Source organism: Somniosus microcephalus, chromosome 1 (assembly GCF_052327205.1).
Source record: "Somniosus microcephalus isolate GS21.2 chromosome 1, FLI_Smic_1.0, whole genome shotgun sequence".
NCBI lineage: Eukaryota > Metazoa > Chordata > Chondrichthyes > Squaliformes > Somniosidae > Somniosus > Somniosus microcephalus.
In genome coordinates, this window is record NC_140987.1 from 402,701,994 (window position 1) to 402,719,361 (window position 17,368).

General features: G+C 44.1%; 1 protein-coding gene across 3 annotated transcripts in view; it reads right to left on the minus strand.

The window, feature by feature from the left end:
* nlgn3a (neuroligin 3a) overlaps window positions 1-17,368 on the minus strand; it is a 340,056-nt gene that overhangs the window by 141,166 nt on the left and 181,522 nt on the right. For 2 of the 3 annotated variants that reach the window (XM_085998226.1, XM_085998216.1), the window contains one exon: window positions 12,220-12,369. In XM_085998226.1, coding sequence (XP_085854352.1) covers window positions 12,220-12,369 — 150 coding nt within the window. Of the gene's footprint in view, window positions 1-12,219; window positions 12,370-13,187; window positions 13,241-17,368 lie in introns of all 3 variants that reach the window. The other variant, XM_085998221.1, reaches the window with a different exon arrangement.

Consider the following 17,368-nt stretch of genomic DNA (forward strand, 5'->3'; position numbering starts at 1 on the left):
TGTCCCCATTCCTGAACCGTCCACTGTTCACCTCACTGTGGAGGAGAGTTTTACCCACCTCCAGAAATATGTCACCCACTTCGGTTACCCGATTCCCCCTCTCCCAGAGCACCTTACCAAATTATTAAAAGCCGTTCTAGTATCACAAAAGCACTTCTACACTTTGGAACAGAAGACTGTACAGATAGGGGCCGACATTTTAGATATTACGACCCCGCCCTGGTGGGACGTTTTTGAAAGTATAGAGGTCCCCTCCTGGATTCGTATGGCATCCCACATCTTAGTAGTCTGTCAGCTAGGGATCATCCTCTACCTGGTTTGTGTCCAGTATAGGAGAAAGTGTCCCGGGGTAGAATTTAAAGCGAAAAGGTTGTGGAAGGACCGGTATGCCAGGGTGGAAGAAGAAACACCCGTGTGAGCTTTGTGTCGTATCACTACCGAGTGATGGCAGATTCGTTTGTTATTTTTAATAAAGCTCGTTCCTTCCGTTCGTTATTTTTAATAAATATGGTTTTGGCCTGATGTTAATTTTATTAAAGATGTGTGTTGTAATAAAGTTTTATGATGTCCCAAGTAGTGCAGGGGTATTGGACCCCCTCTGTGCTTGGATTATTGTAACAAATTATATTTTCTATCGATAGATGCCTGCCGTGCATTGCGGTTTTCTCTAAGTAAGGGGAATGTATGTGTCGGGGATCGTGGATAGATAAATATAGGGGAAGGTTGTTTGTGGGGGGTCAGAAATTTTGCTCACCTTGATTGGACACTTCAAGCAAGTTTCAGTATCCTAGGGAGGACTGAAAAGATTTGCAAATTTCATGTCTCCCCCGAGGATTTACTTTTGGTTTATTAAAGAAACCCTGGTTGGACTGAGTTTAAAATCCAGGGCACAACAAGATGGCTGTGGTCAGCCTCATGGCCAAAGCCTGTAAGTTTCAGTTTGGACTGACAGCTTGTATTCTGATGACTGTGAGAAGGAACCAGTTGGACAAAGGGGAACACTGATGAGGCCAGTAAAACTGATTACCGGCCATCCAGGTCGATGGGCCCAGATCGGTACCTTTTGTATGAGTTTCAATACGTCCAGATTAGACAAAAGAAATTAGCTGATCTGGCGGGAGATAAGGGCTACCGGGAAGGGTATAACTAGTCCCTCGGGAGGCCATTTCTCTCTCTCTCTCCCGCCCCGCCTCCGGTGCCCTGCCTTACCATCAACCCAGCAAGAGGATCGTCGACGAAGAGCCCGTCCAGGGAAGTAGAATACCCGCAGTTACGTTTAAATTACTTGGGTATCTCTGCTTTGGGCGGTGAAAACCTAAGTCATCGGCAGGCAAAAGGGCACGGAGCAGGCGTTTCAACATCCTAGACTGGTGAGCATCAATTTTCTGGCCCATCACAAGATAATCTAGATAGGTGTAAAGGGTGGGAGTTAAGGGGAATTGCTAAAGTGTAATTTTAGTCACTTTCCCTCGATGTGTCCGTTTCTCCTCCCCCGTTAAGTGTAATTGTGCTGCATCCATAGTGATTTTCTCTGTATAGTAATTGTTCTCTATTTTAATAAACATTGGTTTTCTTTGCACCGAACCACTGGTCTCGTTTTGTCTATATCGCTACTTGTAAATAAGTCCGGTGGTCAGAACCAAAGGGGAAGCGATTCAAACCGCACGGGGCTGGAGCAGCTCAGACACACGACTGACTGACCAGACACAAACCCCAAACCAAAACCCCCTACAGTACCCTTAACCAGAAAGCATTTTGAAGGGTTAGTTGTGGAAGTGCTGCTTTAAGAGGAAGAGTGTGCCCGGGGTGGGCAAGGAACAAATGAGAGAGATGTGCAGTGTGTTGCTTTGCCTGCTCTGCTGAGGCTGGGGAACTTCAAGCAGCGCTGATCAAAAGTTCTACAGGTGAGGGGTTGACAGTCCCTGCAGGTGGCTCAAGCAATCAATCTTACAGACTTATTGGCAACCACACACAGAATTCTGTTTATCTTGCCTTCAGTGCCCCCTTGGATGCCTTGGAGTTCTGTAGGAGTGAAGTTGTGCTTCTTCATCTGTGGCTTGGTGCCAGGCCCTGCTCTCCTCTGGGCACAGATGGCACTTGAATATTCATAATTCTGTAATAAAATATTGGTAAGAAATGCAGCGAAGTAATTGAAGAAATAAATAAAAGAGCCAATCAGGGTTCCTGCCTTATCTTCTTATCCCCTCTTTTTTGCTGAACAGTACATTTAAAAGGCTGCACAAAGCTTCCTGCTGGTTCAGTTGCTAGCACCAATGCTTGCACCAATAGATATGCAAATAGCCATACCCAGGAAATCTCTGTGTATCTCTCTCTAGAGGCTAGTGGGAGATATAATGGCTCGGTATTTGTGGTCAGTGGCAAAGTGACAGCGCTCGCCACTGACTTCAAGGAAAGTTGCCTACAAAGATCCAGCAATCTCTGTGGTGTTGATTTCAGCTCTCCCAATTTTTGTTTGAATCTGGAGCCAAATCAAGTGAATCCTTTGGGAGTGATTTTGCCAATGGGGGCGCATTGGAGGTGGGACTGCTGCTCATTGGGGTTTAGTCCCGCCTCCATCGATGTCCGGCCAACCCACGCTATTTTCCTTTGATTGACCTTGTTAAGCCCACCCAGCGGGCTTAGCAGACCAATTAAGGGGTAGCCGATTACAGAGAACGCCAGCGTATGATCATCTGTGAATCGTTTGACAGCTCTGTGAAGCTGTTAAACACTGACATTTTCTGTTGTATTCAAGGCTCATCAAACCTCTTTTGTGAGCAGAAATTAGATGGCTGTTGCATCGGAGAATGCTGCAGCCATCTGTCATCTCTGCCGGTGAGATGCGAGACTCTCCGCATCCCCAACTGTTGAAGCCTACAGGAAGAAACAAAGGTAAATAAACATTTTCTATCACTTTCCACTCCCCTCACATACTTACCTCTCCACACTTGCACCCATCACTTACCTCCACAGCGCACTTTTGCACCCCTCCAACACCCGCAGACCCACTGCTCACCTCGGTGACCCTGGCGGGGTTTCCCGACATCGGGAAGCCGGCGCCTCTGGTGGAAAAATGGGGATAATCCTTTTAACTGCCTGTTAACTACCTGTTAACAGGCAGTTAAGTGGCTGTAATCCCATTCCCGCCGCCAGGAGACGGGACCCAGCATGGGTCGGCTACCCGCCTCCTGGGAAGATGGCACGGAGGTGGGTTGGGGGCGGGATGGGTACCCGCCCCCAGATTCTGCCATTTTCCCGGCTGTCCCGCCTCCAAACCCACCTCCCCTGGGCTGGCAAAATCCAGCCCTAAGTGTCCAGCAACAGTGATTTCATCAAGCTGGCTAAGCAGCCAATCACATTGAAGAATTCTGACAGACAGCAAACCAGGAAGTAAAATGCACAGATTCTAATTTACTTTTTATAAATTTTAGAGCGCAAAATAAAGATTGAGACATGCACATATGATTAAGGTAGAAGCTGAAATATCATAAACAAACTTTTTTTTTACAAATTCTTATATTAAAAACTTGTAATTCTTAATCATATTAATGGAAAAAATGACATTCCACAAATATAAAATTAGTTTTTCAGGGCCAGAGCAGTTGTTCAGCAGTCAGTACGCTGTTGAAAGCCCAGTTACACACCTTTCAACAAGGCTTAACGTATTAGGTTTTTTTTAAAAAGGGATATTCCATTGTAAAAGGGGAAGTTATCATCAGTTCAAGTGATTTGAATTAACTGAAGCTCTGGGGAGTTCCACAGTGCAACCTGTGGCGGAGCAGTGAATGACTGACCGCAACTTCAAGATTTCCTCATTTATCTGAGCATGCGCTAAATCCTGAAGTTGCTGCCAGTTTCAAAGGGGTAATGATGACGAATTGTGACAGTTTCGCCGTCATTACCATCGTAAAATCTGGGCCAATACTTTTTTTTTAAAGGTACAATAGTGGTGTAAATCACATTGAGGAAATTCTGGGCCCAATAGTTTAAGGTTACACTAACTGTGTAACAGTGTAGTAATATGGAGCAAGAGTGCACTAACACAGAGCAACAGGAACACTAACAATACAGAAACACTAATATTATACTACCAATATAACAATGCACTAACAGTGTAACAGTACACTAGGAGTAAAAAGTACACAAACACACTGTAACTGTATACCAACAGTAATAGTATGCTAAAATTGACCCAGTATACTAACATGGTGTAACAGTACAATAATATTTTAACACTGTAACAGTACATTAACATTGATTCAGTATATGAACACAGCATAATGATACATCACAGTGCAACAATATATTAATGCTGTAACAGTATACTAAAACTGGCACAGCATACCAACACAGTGTAACAATATATCACAGTGTAACAGTATGCGAACACTAACATTATACTAGCACAGAGTAATGATGCACTATTGGGCCTGTGGTCTTCTTTAGCACCGTTTAAACCCCTGGTGTTCATTTAAATGTTTACAAAACTCCCATTGCACTTGGTAAATACTTAAATTTAACAGCGGTGAAGGGTAGTTATGCAGCACGTTCTCCTGTGCAGAACTGCAGTTCAATCCAGGCAATGTAAATGGGGTATGACCAGTATAGATGCAGTGTAAAAGTGTAACAACAAACCAACAGTGTAACAGTACACCACAATGTAACAATATGACAGCAATGTAACTGGACTAACAAGGTAATAGTATATTAATACAAAAAGAAAATACTGCAGATGCTTCTATATCCTATCACAGACCTTCCCATTTGTTCTTTCATCCCCTCCCCCCTTTCCCAGCCTCTTCACTTGTTTAAAAATCTGTTCCATTTCCTGCTTTTTTCCAGTTCTGACGAAAGGTCGTCGACCTGGAACGTTAACTCTGTTTCTCTCTTCACAGATGCTGCCTGACCTGCTGAGTTTCTCCAGCATTTTCTGTTTTTATAATAGTATATTAACACAGTGTAACTGTAAACTAAGTGCATGAGCATAGTATAACAGTACAGTACCTGTGTAAGAGTATGCTAATACTGTGTGAAAACACATTTAATGCACTAACAGTTAAATGGTACACAAGTGCAGCAGTACGTTAAAAGTAACTTTTGACATTACAGTCACATCAGTGAATGCCACAAGACACAAAACACAAACAGAAGAGCGAGACTGCATTATGCTCCTCTGCCTGGTCTTTGGGTCTGGATTCAAACCTATATTCAGCAGAGTTTAAGGAGGGAGTTGAGATATGCCTGTGGAGACAGGTTATATACCACAAATGCAATCCACTTTCAGGGCACCTTCCCTCTCCTCCACTCCCATAACACTGTCAGACAGTAACAAAACCAACCACCTTAACAAAAATCACCAGTGTACATGATGCACAAATAACACAGCCCTCAAGAATTTCAGGGTGCAATCTCAGGGTTCAAATCATGATCATAAACTACAGCATTTTTGCAGTCTGTTCAGGATATGACCGGAACCCTGAAACTGAAGTATAGGCTGTTGATTCACAAAGAGCTGGCTAGTATCTGTGCAATACACTGTGTCAGCATCCAGCCCCCCCCCCCAACCCCCTGCCACCACCACCCTGGGCTGGCACCAAGAATCTGGAGACAGAACCAATCTTGTCATGCACCATGTTACCCAGGGCCTGGGTTAACATTCAAGCCTTAAGGAAAAGTGTTCTAACCTTCTATACTACACACTAATGGAACTAAAGCCAGGCTTGGAGGTGGAAGGATTTCTGGCATTTTTCTTTCAGATTTCCAGCATTTGCATTTTTTCTTATGCTGATGCACTGTGTATTTGAGTTGTCTTTCTGTGATGATGGGATTAATTCTGGGGCTCTCCAGGCCAGTAGAGCAGGCTGTGACTGTTCAAATCTCTATGTGGGTAAACAAGTCATTGCTTCCTCTCTGGGAAATGAATAGTGAACAGCGTATATTGTGTCCTAAGACATTCTCCTCGAATTGCCAGATGCATTGATTTGGTATTCATTCGTCCACGGAGATTTGTGCTACCATTTCCGCTCATTAGTGCTTACACAGAGACTCCAAAGAAAAACTATTAATCCTCTTTATTTACCACAATAACTCCCCCTTACCCAAATCCACCCCACACTTGGTCCAGCATTGGTTTTATTCTTGGTTTAAAGAAAACGTTTGTGCTCAGCATTTTAAACAAACAAATATTAGTTGTGCTGTGTTTTCAGAATATGTTTTTGTGCTCCATTTATTTAACTCTTACCTTCTCCAAAGTCTATGACTAAAGTACTTTGAAATGCACTTGAAATGCCGTAGCCTACAGGGCTACGGGCCAAGAGCTGGGATTAGGCTGGATAGCTCTTTTTCAGCCAGCACAGGCACAATGGGCCGAATGGCCTCATTCTGGGCTGTAAATTTATATGGTTCTATGATTCCTTCAGTTTCATTTGAATTTAGAGCCCCACAAAAAATGGGATTTGTAAATCAAAAGTTCAAAAATCAAGCCATTATTCCAGGCTGCTTTGTGTTCCAGACTTTATTGGGTTTGAAGTTCTGTCCTCCAATGTGACCCTCATAAGTCTTCAGAAAGAGCAAGGAAAGATGAGCGAAGTCCCACTCCAGTTCCTGTCCATCAACAGACCAAGTCCAACCCCAAAGCTATTTCCTACTGATCATCAAATCAATTCTAACCTCCAATTAATTCCCGAGTCACCACAGGCCAGGTCTAGCCCAATTTATTCCCTGTCCATCATCAGACCAAGTCCAATCCTCAGTCTAGCCCTTATTCATCATCACATTCATCCAAACCCATTAAAAAAATGTACATGCTCCAGTCCATGTCCATTTCTTGCACATGCCCACATGCTTAAGCACACAAATGTAGGTCATACCATTTAGAAAGACTATACTCTGACTTTGACATATTTCAATCTGGCTTCATTGTTGTCCCTGGTCTCCCTCCCTCCACAACAAGCACCATCCCCACAGTGAAGGCGTGGGTGGGTGACAATGCTATGGAGATGGAAGTAAGCAGTCTTGCTGATGTGCCCGACCAGTCCCCATCCACCACGACCCTCCTCCGCCTGGCTGAACTTGTTCTCACATTGAACAACTTCTCCTTTAACTCCACTCATTTCCTCCAAATCAAAGGTGTTGCCATGGGTACCCGCATGGGTCCTAGCTATGCCTGCCTTTTCGTGGGCTATGTGGAACAATCTTTGTTCCAGTCCTACTCGGGTCCCCTCCCTCACCTCTTTTTCCGATACATTGATGACTGTATCGGTGCCGTTTCCTGCTCTCGCCCCGAACTTGACAATTTCATTCACTTTGCCTCCAATTTCCACCCTTCCCTCACCTTCACATGGTCCATCTCGGACTCTTCCCTTCCCTTCCTCGACTTCTCCGTCTCCATCTCTGGGGATAGGTTATCGACCAATATTTACTACAAGCCCACTGACTCCCACAGCTACCTGGACTACACTTCCTCCCACCCCGCTTCCTGTAAGGACTCTATTCCATTCTCCCAGTTTCTCCGCCTCCGCCGTATCTGCTCCGACGACGCCACCTTCCACACCAGTGCTTCAGACATGTCTTCTTTTTCCGCAACCGAGGATTCCCCTCTACTGCGGTTGACACTGCCCTCGACCGTGTCAGTTCTATCTCCCGCACTTCTGCCCTCACCCCTGCCCCTCCCTCCCGGAACCACGATAGGGTTCCCCTTGTCCTCACCTTTCACCCCACCAGCCTCCACATTCAACGGATCATCCTCCGGCATTTCCGCTACCTCCAAAGTGATCCCACCACCAAACGTATCTTCCCCTCCCCTCCCCTTTCAGCATTCCGCAGGGACCGCTCCCTCCGAGACACCCTAGTCCACTCCTCTATCACCCCAAACAGCCCTTCCTCTTCGCCTGGCACCTTCCTGTGCAAGCGGAGGAGATGTAACACCTGCCCCTATACCTCCCCCCTTCCCACTGTCCAGGGCCCCAAACACCCCTTCCAGGTGAAACAGCGATTTACTTGTACTTCTCGCAATCTAGTATACTGTATTCGCTGCTCACGATGCGGTCTCCTCTACATTGGGGAGACCAAACGCAGATTGGGTGACCGCTTTGCGGAACACCTCCGTTCAGTCCGTAAGGGTGACCCCGAGCTTCCGGTCGCCTGTCATTTTAATTCACCGCTCCATTCCCACTCGGACCTCACCGTCCTTGGCCTCTTGTATTGTTCCACGGAAGCTCAACGTAAACTCGAGGAACAGCACCTCATCTTCCGATTAGGCAGTCTGCAGCCTTCCGGACTCAATATCGAGTTCAACAATTTCAGATCATAAGCTCGGCCCCCATTTCATTTTCTCTTGTAATTGTTCCACTCCTTTCCCCCCCCCCCTTTCCTTTTGTTTCTCTCTCACACCTGGCAGCTATCTTTTGCCCTGCCAGTACACTTTACACCTAATCCCAGCCTATTACCATCTCGTCTAGCTTCTAATCTCTTCTACTTCTTTTGTTTCTTTTATTCTTTTGTCCGATCGCAGCCCTGCCTTCGATCTAGTTTCTTTTCTTTCCAGTTTTGAAGAAGGGTCCAACCCGAAACGTCAACTCAAATTTCTCTCCACGGATGTTGCCTGACCTGCTGAGTTTTTCCAGCATTTTCTGTTGTTATTGCTGATGTGCTGGATCTGAACTTGAAACTCAGCTCAGGGTCAACCGTGACACCAAGACACAGCATTACTAAACCTTAGTAGACCATGAGCTTGGTGCTGGGTTTGAGGTCCTGGTCTTCAAACACTCTCTTCCTCAGGCGACCGAAGGAACCCGCCCTCCTGTATGCCTCAGAGGCATGGATCATGTACAGCAGGCACCTCAAAGCACTGGAGAGGTACCACCAATGCTGCCTCCGCAAGATCCTGCAAATCCATTGGCAGGATAGGCACACCAACGTCAATGTTCTCGCTCAGGCCAACATCCCCAGCATCGAAGCTTTGACCACGCTCGATCAGCTCCGATGGACGGGTCACATCGTCCACATGCCCGATACGAGACTCCCAAATCAAACACTCTACTCGGAGCTCCGACACGGCAAGAGAGCCCCAGGTGGGCAGAGGAAACACTTCAAGGATACCCTCAAAGCCTCCTTGAAAAAGTGCAACATCCCCACCGACATCTGGGAATCCCTGACCCAAGACCGCACAAAGTGGAGGAGAAGCATCCAGGAAGGTGCCGAACACCTCGAGTCTCTTCGCCGGGAGCAAGCGGAAGCCAAGCACAAGGAGCGCAAGGAGCGCACATCAACCCACACACCCCACCCACCCGCCCCTTCAACCACTGTCTGCCCCACCTGTGACAGAGACTGTAGGTCCCGCATTGGACTCATCAGCCACCTGAGAACTTATTTTTAATGTGGAAGCAAGTCATCCTCGGTTCCGAGGGACTGCCTAAGAAGAAACCTTAGTAATATCTCACATGACCTTCCGACTCAGTGTAAGACAATACAGAGTCAAATTGTTTCCCACCCCTAACACTACATGGGTGAAAAAAAGCAATTTTTGTTTTCAGAATATTCTGTACATTACCAGCTTACCAGCTTCCTCTATTCCTCCTGTGATAGTGGTAGGGAATTTCAGCTGGCTGGTGGAGAGTTTAACTGAACTCCAACTCTCACCCCCACCTTGGCACACAAAAGCAGTTACAGATTTATTTTATTGCAGCACCCTCTGGCAGAGTCTTGCAGCTTTTATTTGGAATACTCTGCTGTTGAGTAGAAGCTTACCCCACGTTCTGTGCTGCCCAAATGACTCGCACACTCCCCCACTGAAGCTATCTGTCTGCACTAATCTAGTCAGCGGCTCCCAGCTGATATCTGTGCACCTGTTCGAAGTTTTAATTTCTCAAATGTGTCTTGACGCAGGCTGTCTGCTGACATAGCTGCTACACATGACTCATTAATCTCACTAGTGTAATTTAGCACAGATGTATAAATCTCACTGACAAGAGTGCCTGAATTTGTCATGTAGCAACCATATTCCTGTCGACTGTGATATTAACCAATACTCAGCATCCTCTGCTTTTTTGTGAGTCCCCGCAGCTTCTCAGCAGCACCGACAACACTATTTCCAGACAAGTTCCCATCCAGGTTTGGCTGGAGCAGCTAAAATTCACTTGAAATACCACAGTATTGATCATCAAGGAACATTTTTCCAGTATCACTACATTGTTCATATTTTATCTGCCAAAACAAATAATTTGTTTCCGACATAGCCAGCTGCACAATAATATACCTCGGTTTTATCCATCACATGCAAAACATAGTGAAAAGTCATGTAAACACTGAGACTGTTCTTTTAAAAGCAGCTCTCTAAGTGACAGTGGTCATAGTCTAAAGGGTCCAATGCGCTATGCACCTATCTCTATCACAGGCCTGACTCTTCCCATCTCTTAATCTAGGATCAGAAGGAATTTGAATGGCATGACTGTTTAATGCAAACTGCACCTCATCATTCAGTAAAACTCAAATCTTCAGCATCAGAAGACTTCCATCCCCAACCAATTGGTGAGTAATTCACTGAGGACCACTCTGTTAGGGTGTGAGTAACTGATCCAACAGAGGTGTTCATTGGGAGCTTTGTTCCCTGGGTTATGGCAAATCTATCATAGTAAAAGGTCATATAGAGTTCTGTGCAGACCAGCCAGATACTCAAAGTTGAACATTTCTAGACTCTACCATCACGCTAATTGCTGGTTGGTGACGACCCTGCTATGTACCCACTGAGGACTTGAACCATTGCCTGTGTCTTAGCCCGCCGGTGGGGAACACACAAATGGAAAAAGATTTGCACATTGAGGTTTTAACCAAGAGACTTTGAGGTATAGGCCTGAAACCCAGAGCTAGAAGATAAAAAATGCAGCAGGTCAGTTATTGCAGGTAGAAGTAATCTGAAAGCAAGGTAATGTCAAAAATAAGTAAGTCGGCTCATGAAAGTGATAGGGTGCGCAGTTTATTTTTTTTTCATGCTTAGAAGGTGAGAGTGAGCTAAGTAAGATACAGGAAACTTTGTGATATCCGGCACTGACGGGACCGAGCTGTTGCCGTTCCATCAAAACTGCCGGATAAACCAGCGCTAATGTTGAAACATACGGAGATTTTCAGCTCCGTATGAATCAACAAACCCTGTTGCTTAGCAACAGCTTCAAAACAGTTGGCTGCAGCTTAAAAGCGTCTCTAGCTGAAACTGTTGCTTAGCTACAGACCTTGCAGAGCCTGACTGGGAAAAAAAAAGCAACGAGAAGTAAAAAAACTTATAGGAAACAGCTCCTGAATTTTGCCAGTAGATAGAGCTTTCCGGACTTTTAACCTCCGGATAAACCAAAGTTTCCTGCATTTGCTTTAACTGTTACTCTGTGTGTTATCTTGCTGTCTGTGAAATAAAGCAGATTAACAATTTGTATCTGGCCTCATCTCATCAAGTGTTTCTCAGTACACCTTTGAAAAGATTGGAGAAGCACACAAGGTTGTGCGAAAGACACAATATCTAGTTCAGATCACAAGGGGGTCCTATTGTTACACCTCTGGGATCTGCTATCGTATAGTTAGTTATTGGAGAGTACAGGCACTACCCTAAACGTAAAATGCTCAGACTGCTTACAGGAATCACCAGCACCACTGTACACAAGAGAATATATAAGACAGACCTCAACTTGTAACAATTACATTAACTCCTATCAGATTATACTGTTAAAAAAAATTCTGCCAATATACTGGATCAGGCCTTAAAACATAATTTCTAGATTCCCAATCAGTTTTACTGAGCAGAGACTCAATAGTCTGATGCACTACCCCACTGTACACTCAAGGATACCTCACCACTTTTACATTCCCTTAGATGACATCCAATAGGAAATAAGTCAGGATTGCCTAAAATCAGTTCACATCTTTATCCAATAAGTCTGGGCTGGACTCAAGCCCAGATCCCAGAGGTGAGTTGAAAGTGTTGCAACAGACTTTGCCACTCAGTTACCCAGATATTAAAGCAGAATTTTAAAAGAAAGGACATTCAGATTCCGAGCAAGTCACTAACCAGCCTGACTGAAGTCTAATTCTTGAGTTAACAAAGTTTTCACTTCCTCATGCTAGACATTATGCTGGAGGCCAAGAGACTTCAGCTGCCACATCACTCACATCACCACATAATCTATTTAAATATCGGAGAGTATAAGTTAAGACCTGAAGTCAGCTTTTTCTTACCCAGGACACCCACGCGGTAGTTGAGCGTGATAACAATAACGTTGCCATAGCTTGCCAATACGCTGCCATCAATCATATTTCCCGTCCCCTCCATGTATGACCCTCCATGAATGTACACCATGACTGGCTTGGGCCCACTGTCACGAATATCTGCAAAAGAAGAAATAGCAGGAAAGCCAAGTGACACTTCGCTCAGACGATAGCCATGATGAAGGCAAGCACAGTTCAAATAATGGGCATGAACACACTGCAATCACCTGACACATAGACACTTCAAAAATAGGCACCAACTTACCAGGCACACACTGCACTCACCATGCACCAACATACCACAACCACTAGGCACTAAAATATTGCAAACACCAGGCATCAACACACCACAATCAGTGGGCACCAATTCATCGCAAATGTTAGGACAAAAACACATGACAAACATCGAGCACTCACACACTGCAGTCACCAGGCACAAATGCGCCACAGTGGGCACCAAACATTGGGCAACAATACACCACAATCACCAGGCACAAGAAAACGTGCCAACAGACACACTGCAGATACCAGGCGTTAAGTACAGGGTAACTCTGACGCAGATGGAAAATCAAAGGTAGTGCCATGAATTTATATGCTTCAAATAACTTAAATGGTGAAGACAGCATCAAAGTCATAGTCCAAAAAGAGGTGAAATTTATACTGTAGGTCACTCTCACTGACAGTTCCCAGTTGAATGGATAATCTCAGTGGATAATGAGTGGATCATCATTCAGCCTGGTCTTTCGAAAGCTGTTAGTCTCCATTTTTTATGTGGGTTTCAGGCTCTCCCTTAAGTTCATAGATGACATTTAGCACCAGATGAAGACAATGATGCAACACTGCTGTTAGTCATATCATTTTTCGTTCATGAATCACATAAACCATGTCACAACCCCACCCAAATCCCTCCTGCCACCCGATCTAATAGTTTAAAATACCTCAGTTTCAGTTGTGAGGGGTGTACTCCATAGCTGGCAACCCAAAACCCATTCTGAAAAACAATGGATATGACCACAGCCAACATTTATTATTCAAAACTTTAATAGTGAATGCCAACAGTTACCACTTTCTTTGTCAACTACATGCCTAAACAGTGCTAGAGTAACTTGCTGAATGTCAGGTAATAATCAGCATTGCTTCTATTTTTGTGGAGAAGGAATTTCAGAGCCCAGGCAATAAATACCAAAATCTAGCAACTCCAGCATAGAGTAGAAACAAAAACAAAAGCAACTGGAAAAAGCCAAGATCCCCAGGAATGCGTTACAGACAGGAATCGAGTAGAAGGGTTTGGATGCTATATAACTAGAATAATGGATCGCCAAGAATGAGTTACAGGCTGGAATCCAATCATCAGTTTTGGATAATGTTGTTCTTGATATATGATGATCATTGAAGACTGGTACTGTCCACTAACGATTTACTATGATTTAATGCACTTAATGTTTGTTCTAATTTAAAACCAATAATCTTGAGTGACAAGAAATTAGAATTTCCTGATTCCATTCTGATTTTCCCAGTAGGGACACCTCAATTGGCCAGGATCCCTGCTGCTGATCACCATCCAGTGCTTGTTGCTCAAAATGCATAAATGCTCCCATGGTTGAACAGTCTCCCAATGCGCACTGTCTGGACTCGGCATGAAGAAACACCACCTGGACGAGGGTACCAAAGGGCTGCTGGTGCAATGGAACTGTACCCAGCAAGAATTAGATGGGAATAAATTGGGGAAAAAGAAAAAAGGTCATAATGTCAGGTTTCCAGTGATACAAATCAGAATCTAGTTGTTGGATTGTTAAATAAGTGAACAGTGGAGCAGGGAGTTGGGGGATAGGGAGGAGGAAAAGGAAAAAAACTATCTGGTGGGGAGAGTAAACCAATCAATTCATTAAATATATTCAAGAAGGTGTTAGATATATTTCTTAAGGCTAAAGGGATCAAGGGATATGGGGAGAAGGCAGGGACAGGGTACTGAGTTTGGATGATCAGCCATGATCTCATTGAATACGGAGCAGGCTCGAGGGGCCGAATGGCCTACTCCTGCTCCTATCTTCTATGTTTCTGTTTCTATGTAATATAATTAAGTATTTTCAGCTCTTGGGGGTGGGCAACATGGATGTTTATTAGCCTTGGCAGGGAAGAAAACAATTTACCTTTGACTATAACTTTGTGAAATGGTGCATGTGTTCTCAACAGTGTGCACTATCTGCATTAGTCTAAGGGTTACTGCCCCCTACTTTGGTACCTGGCGCCTGCGCATGTCTGCAGCAAGTTTTCTTGTTTTTTTACACATACATAACAGACGTTTAACACCAAGGTGTGAACACACAAAACATAGGCAAGGGTAGAAAGGGGTGTGCACAAAGAAGAGATGAGGGTTCAGTAACTGCCTTGGATATCAAGTAACAGGCAGCAGCCACTGTTGAACAGAATGAATGAGGGAGAGGAGAGGGAATTCCCTTACTGGCTGCTTCTTTTGTCATTCACAGATGCAGGCTGTTACCTACCTGGGAAACATGCTGTTTCACATGCTGTTCTTTCACAACCCACCTCTCTTTATCTTTCTGACAAGGCTGCCTAAGAGCTGGGCTTTTCAAATTGTGAACTGAAGCGCAATCAGCCCCAGAGTCATCCTGAGATGGGCTTTATAATCAGCAATGAAGATGACACAGCTTTTTTGAAACATGAAATTCCATAACCTTCCCTATGACAATGAAGGAGGCTCTTAATGTCAGTGGCACCCAAGGCCTTGTATTTTGCTGAAGTATTTCACACCAGGAAATACCAGGAAATATCTTATATTTTAAATATTTTTCAATTGAGACATTATACATCATTTGAATAAAGAAACTTAAAATTGACAGAAAACTAGCTCTTGTATCTGACCTCTTCCATCACGAGTGACCATTCTAACCGGCAGGCATTCAGTTATCAGTTAAGATAAATTTCCAGATAAAGCAGTATAAAGCCAGCAGTGATGTCACCTGGTCTAACCTAGCCATTGATTGACAACATAATGAACCAATCACCTATATTTGGCCAATGACTGCTGAGATTTCCACTTAGCTGGGCACAGCCTGTGTCTATTGCACATATACTTCTATAATTTGTGTGTACATTTGGCACCACATCTGTGAATTTTAAAGCAAGGTCACATACCAACTAGGAGCTGAAGATTGGCTGACAGGTATAGTGCAGATTCCAGGCTTACATTCATTACAGTGCATCCTGTTTTCCCATTTGTAGAATTCAACAGTCATTTTCCCAACAGATAATTCGCAATGCAATTAACCAATTTTAAGGATCAGACACAAGTAGGTTAATTTTCATCTTTAATGCTTGGGTGGTAAATCGGATGGGTGATCCGCTCTCCCAGTTCACCACCCAAGCCGTAAAGGTGAAAGTTACCCCCAAGGTCACTGTTTACGACCGCACCTTAACATTTCCCTTCCCCCTCCACCAGGTGAGCAGTGAAGAAGGCTGATACCACATCATCATAGATATAGAGCACCTTGAACTCACTATGACTAGTGAGTCATGCTTCATACTTTCAATATTTGGATTACCAGTGAGATATCCTTCAAAGATTCACATTTACACATGCAATCTCCTTGGGGGCCTTCACGTTCCTACCATAGACAACATGGAGTAATAGCCATCTCTTTCTGTTTCCCCTCCTATTTCTTTTGGTCCAATTGCGTGTTGAGATTTATTGCCTGTCTAAACCGCCTTTTTCTCTGACATAATTGATTATCCTTTTCAGCCAGTACAGCCTGCTCAAGGGGTTTTCATTCAACCAGACTATGAAACCTTTAAAACATATTTAAGATACATTGCTCTGTAACCGTATTTCATTATTAATCTCAGATGGGTAGGTGATGATTTTTTCTAATGCTGAAACCCATGGAACTCACACAATATTTCCAATACTCTATGCAAGAAGCCATCGGTTTCTTTTTCAATTTTGCGCTCAGAATAATGTACAGCATGCAGTGTCGAGCGGCATGCACTATTAATCCCAGCAGTTCAACGCCAAACAAATCATGAGAGTGGGGCAGCGTGATGCACTGTTTAATTACACAACTCGTGAGAGGGGGAGAATCATTATATCATCAGTATCCTAATCATGAGGCAGATGCACTATGGGCAATAAATGCTGGCCTTGCCAGCGATGCCCACATCCCATAAACGAATAAAAAAAGCCCTCAGCATTGCTGTTTATTGGGTCCTTGGGTTATTCCACACATACAGACTCAGACACTGGTAGACACAGGGTGAGCACAGATCTCAACCGACACTTAAATGTGTAAAGCCAAGTTAAACACTTAACCAGCCAGAACTTTGAGGTCAAAAAAAGTCTTCTGATACTCTTGTGTTTTATTATGAAAGATTAGTTGGCAATGAGAGAATCTTCTTTTAATCACACTCTGTCCATCCACAAATGTGGTATAATAATTAAAATAAAACACTAAGAATGTCACTATATTTCAGAGTTATTGTTGCAGATGCACCATGGGCACGAGCTGGAGAAAGATTCTGATGTTCGGAGGCACAGTACATCCATTCCAATGCTTGAATCAGAACACATTTTACTATCAATTTCTGAGTTTAACTAGATTATTGAAAGGAACAAATGAAGAAACCCACAAAATCAGAGCAACACTTGCCACTTGCTTGAATTAGAACACGAGCCTGTGCACAATCAGCCTTCAGTCTCAGCCACACAGGCAACACAAGGAGGAGCCTACGCTTTAGGATTAGAGTGCTTCTTTACCCTGCCTAGTGCTTCAGAGTGGCAAAGGCCATTTACCTACCCAATCTCTCAGGTGGGCAATGGTCTGTAGATTAGACAGCCCTATAAAGCAGGAGGAAGATGTTTTTAATGAAAATTATGAGGATCAAAATTTATGTAAAAGAAAGTTGAAAATAACTTCACAGTTTAAAACAAAACTGGTGCAGAGGTAAAGAACCAGAGGGGTGAATATGGGAGGAACGTGTCTCCAGCTCTCCGGACAGTGAAACTATGGGACAGCGATAAGGTTGGATCTCTTTAAGTGCTATTGTTTTATTTCCCGGTGATGCAGTTTGGGTTCCAGTCACACAAACACAAACTGAAATCACC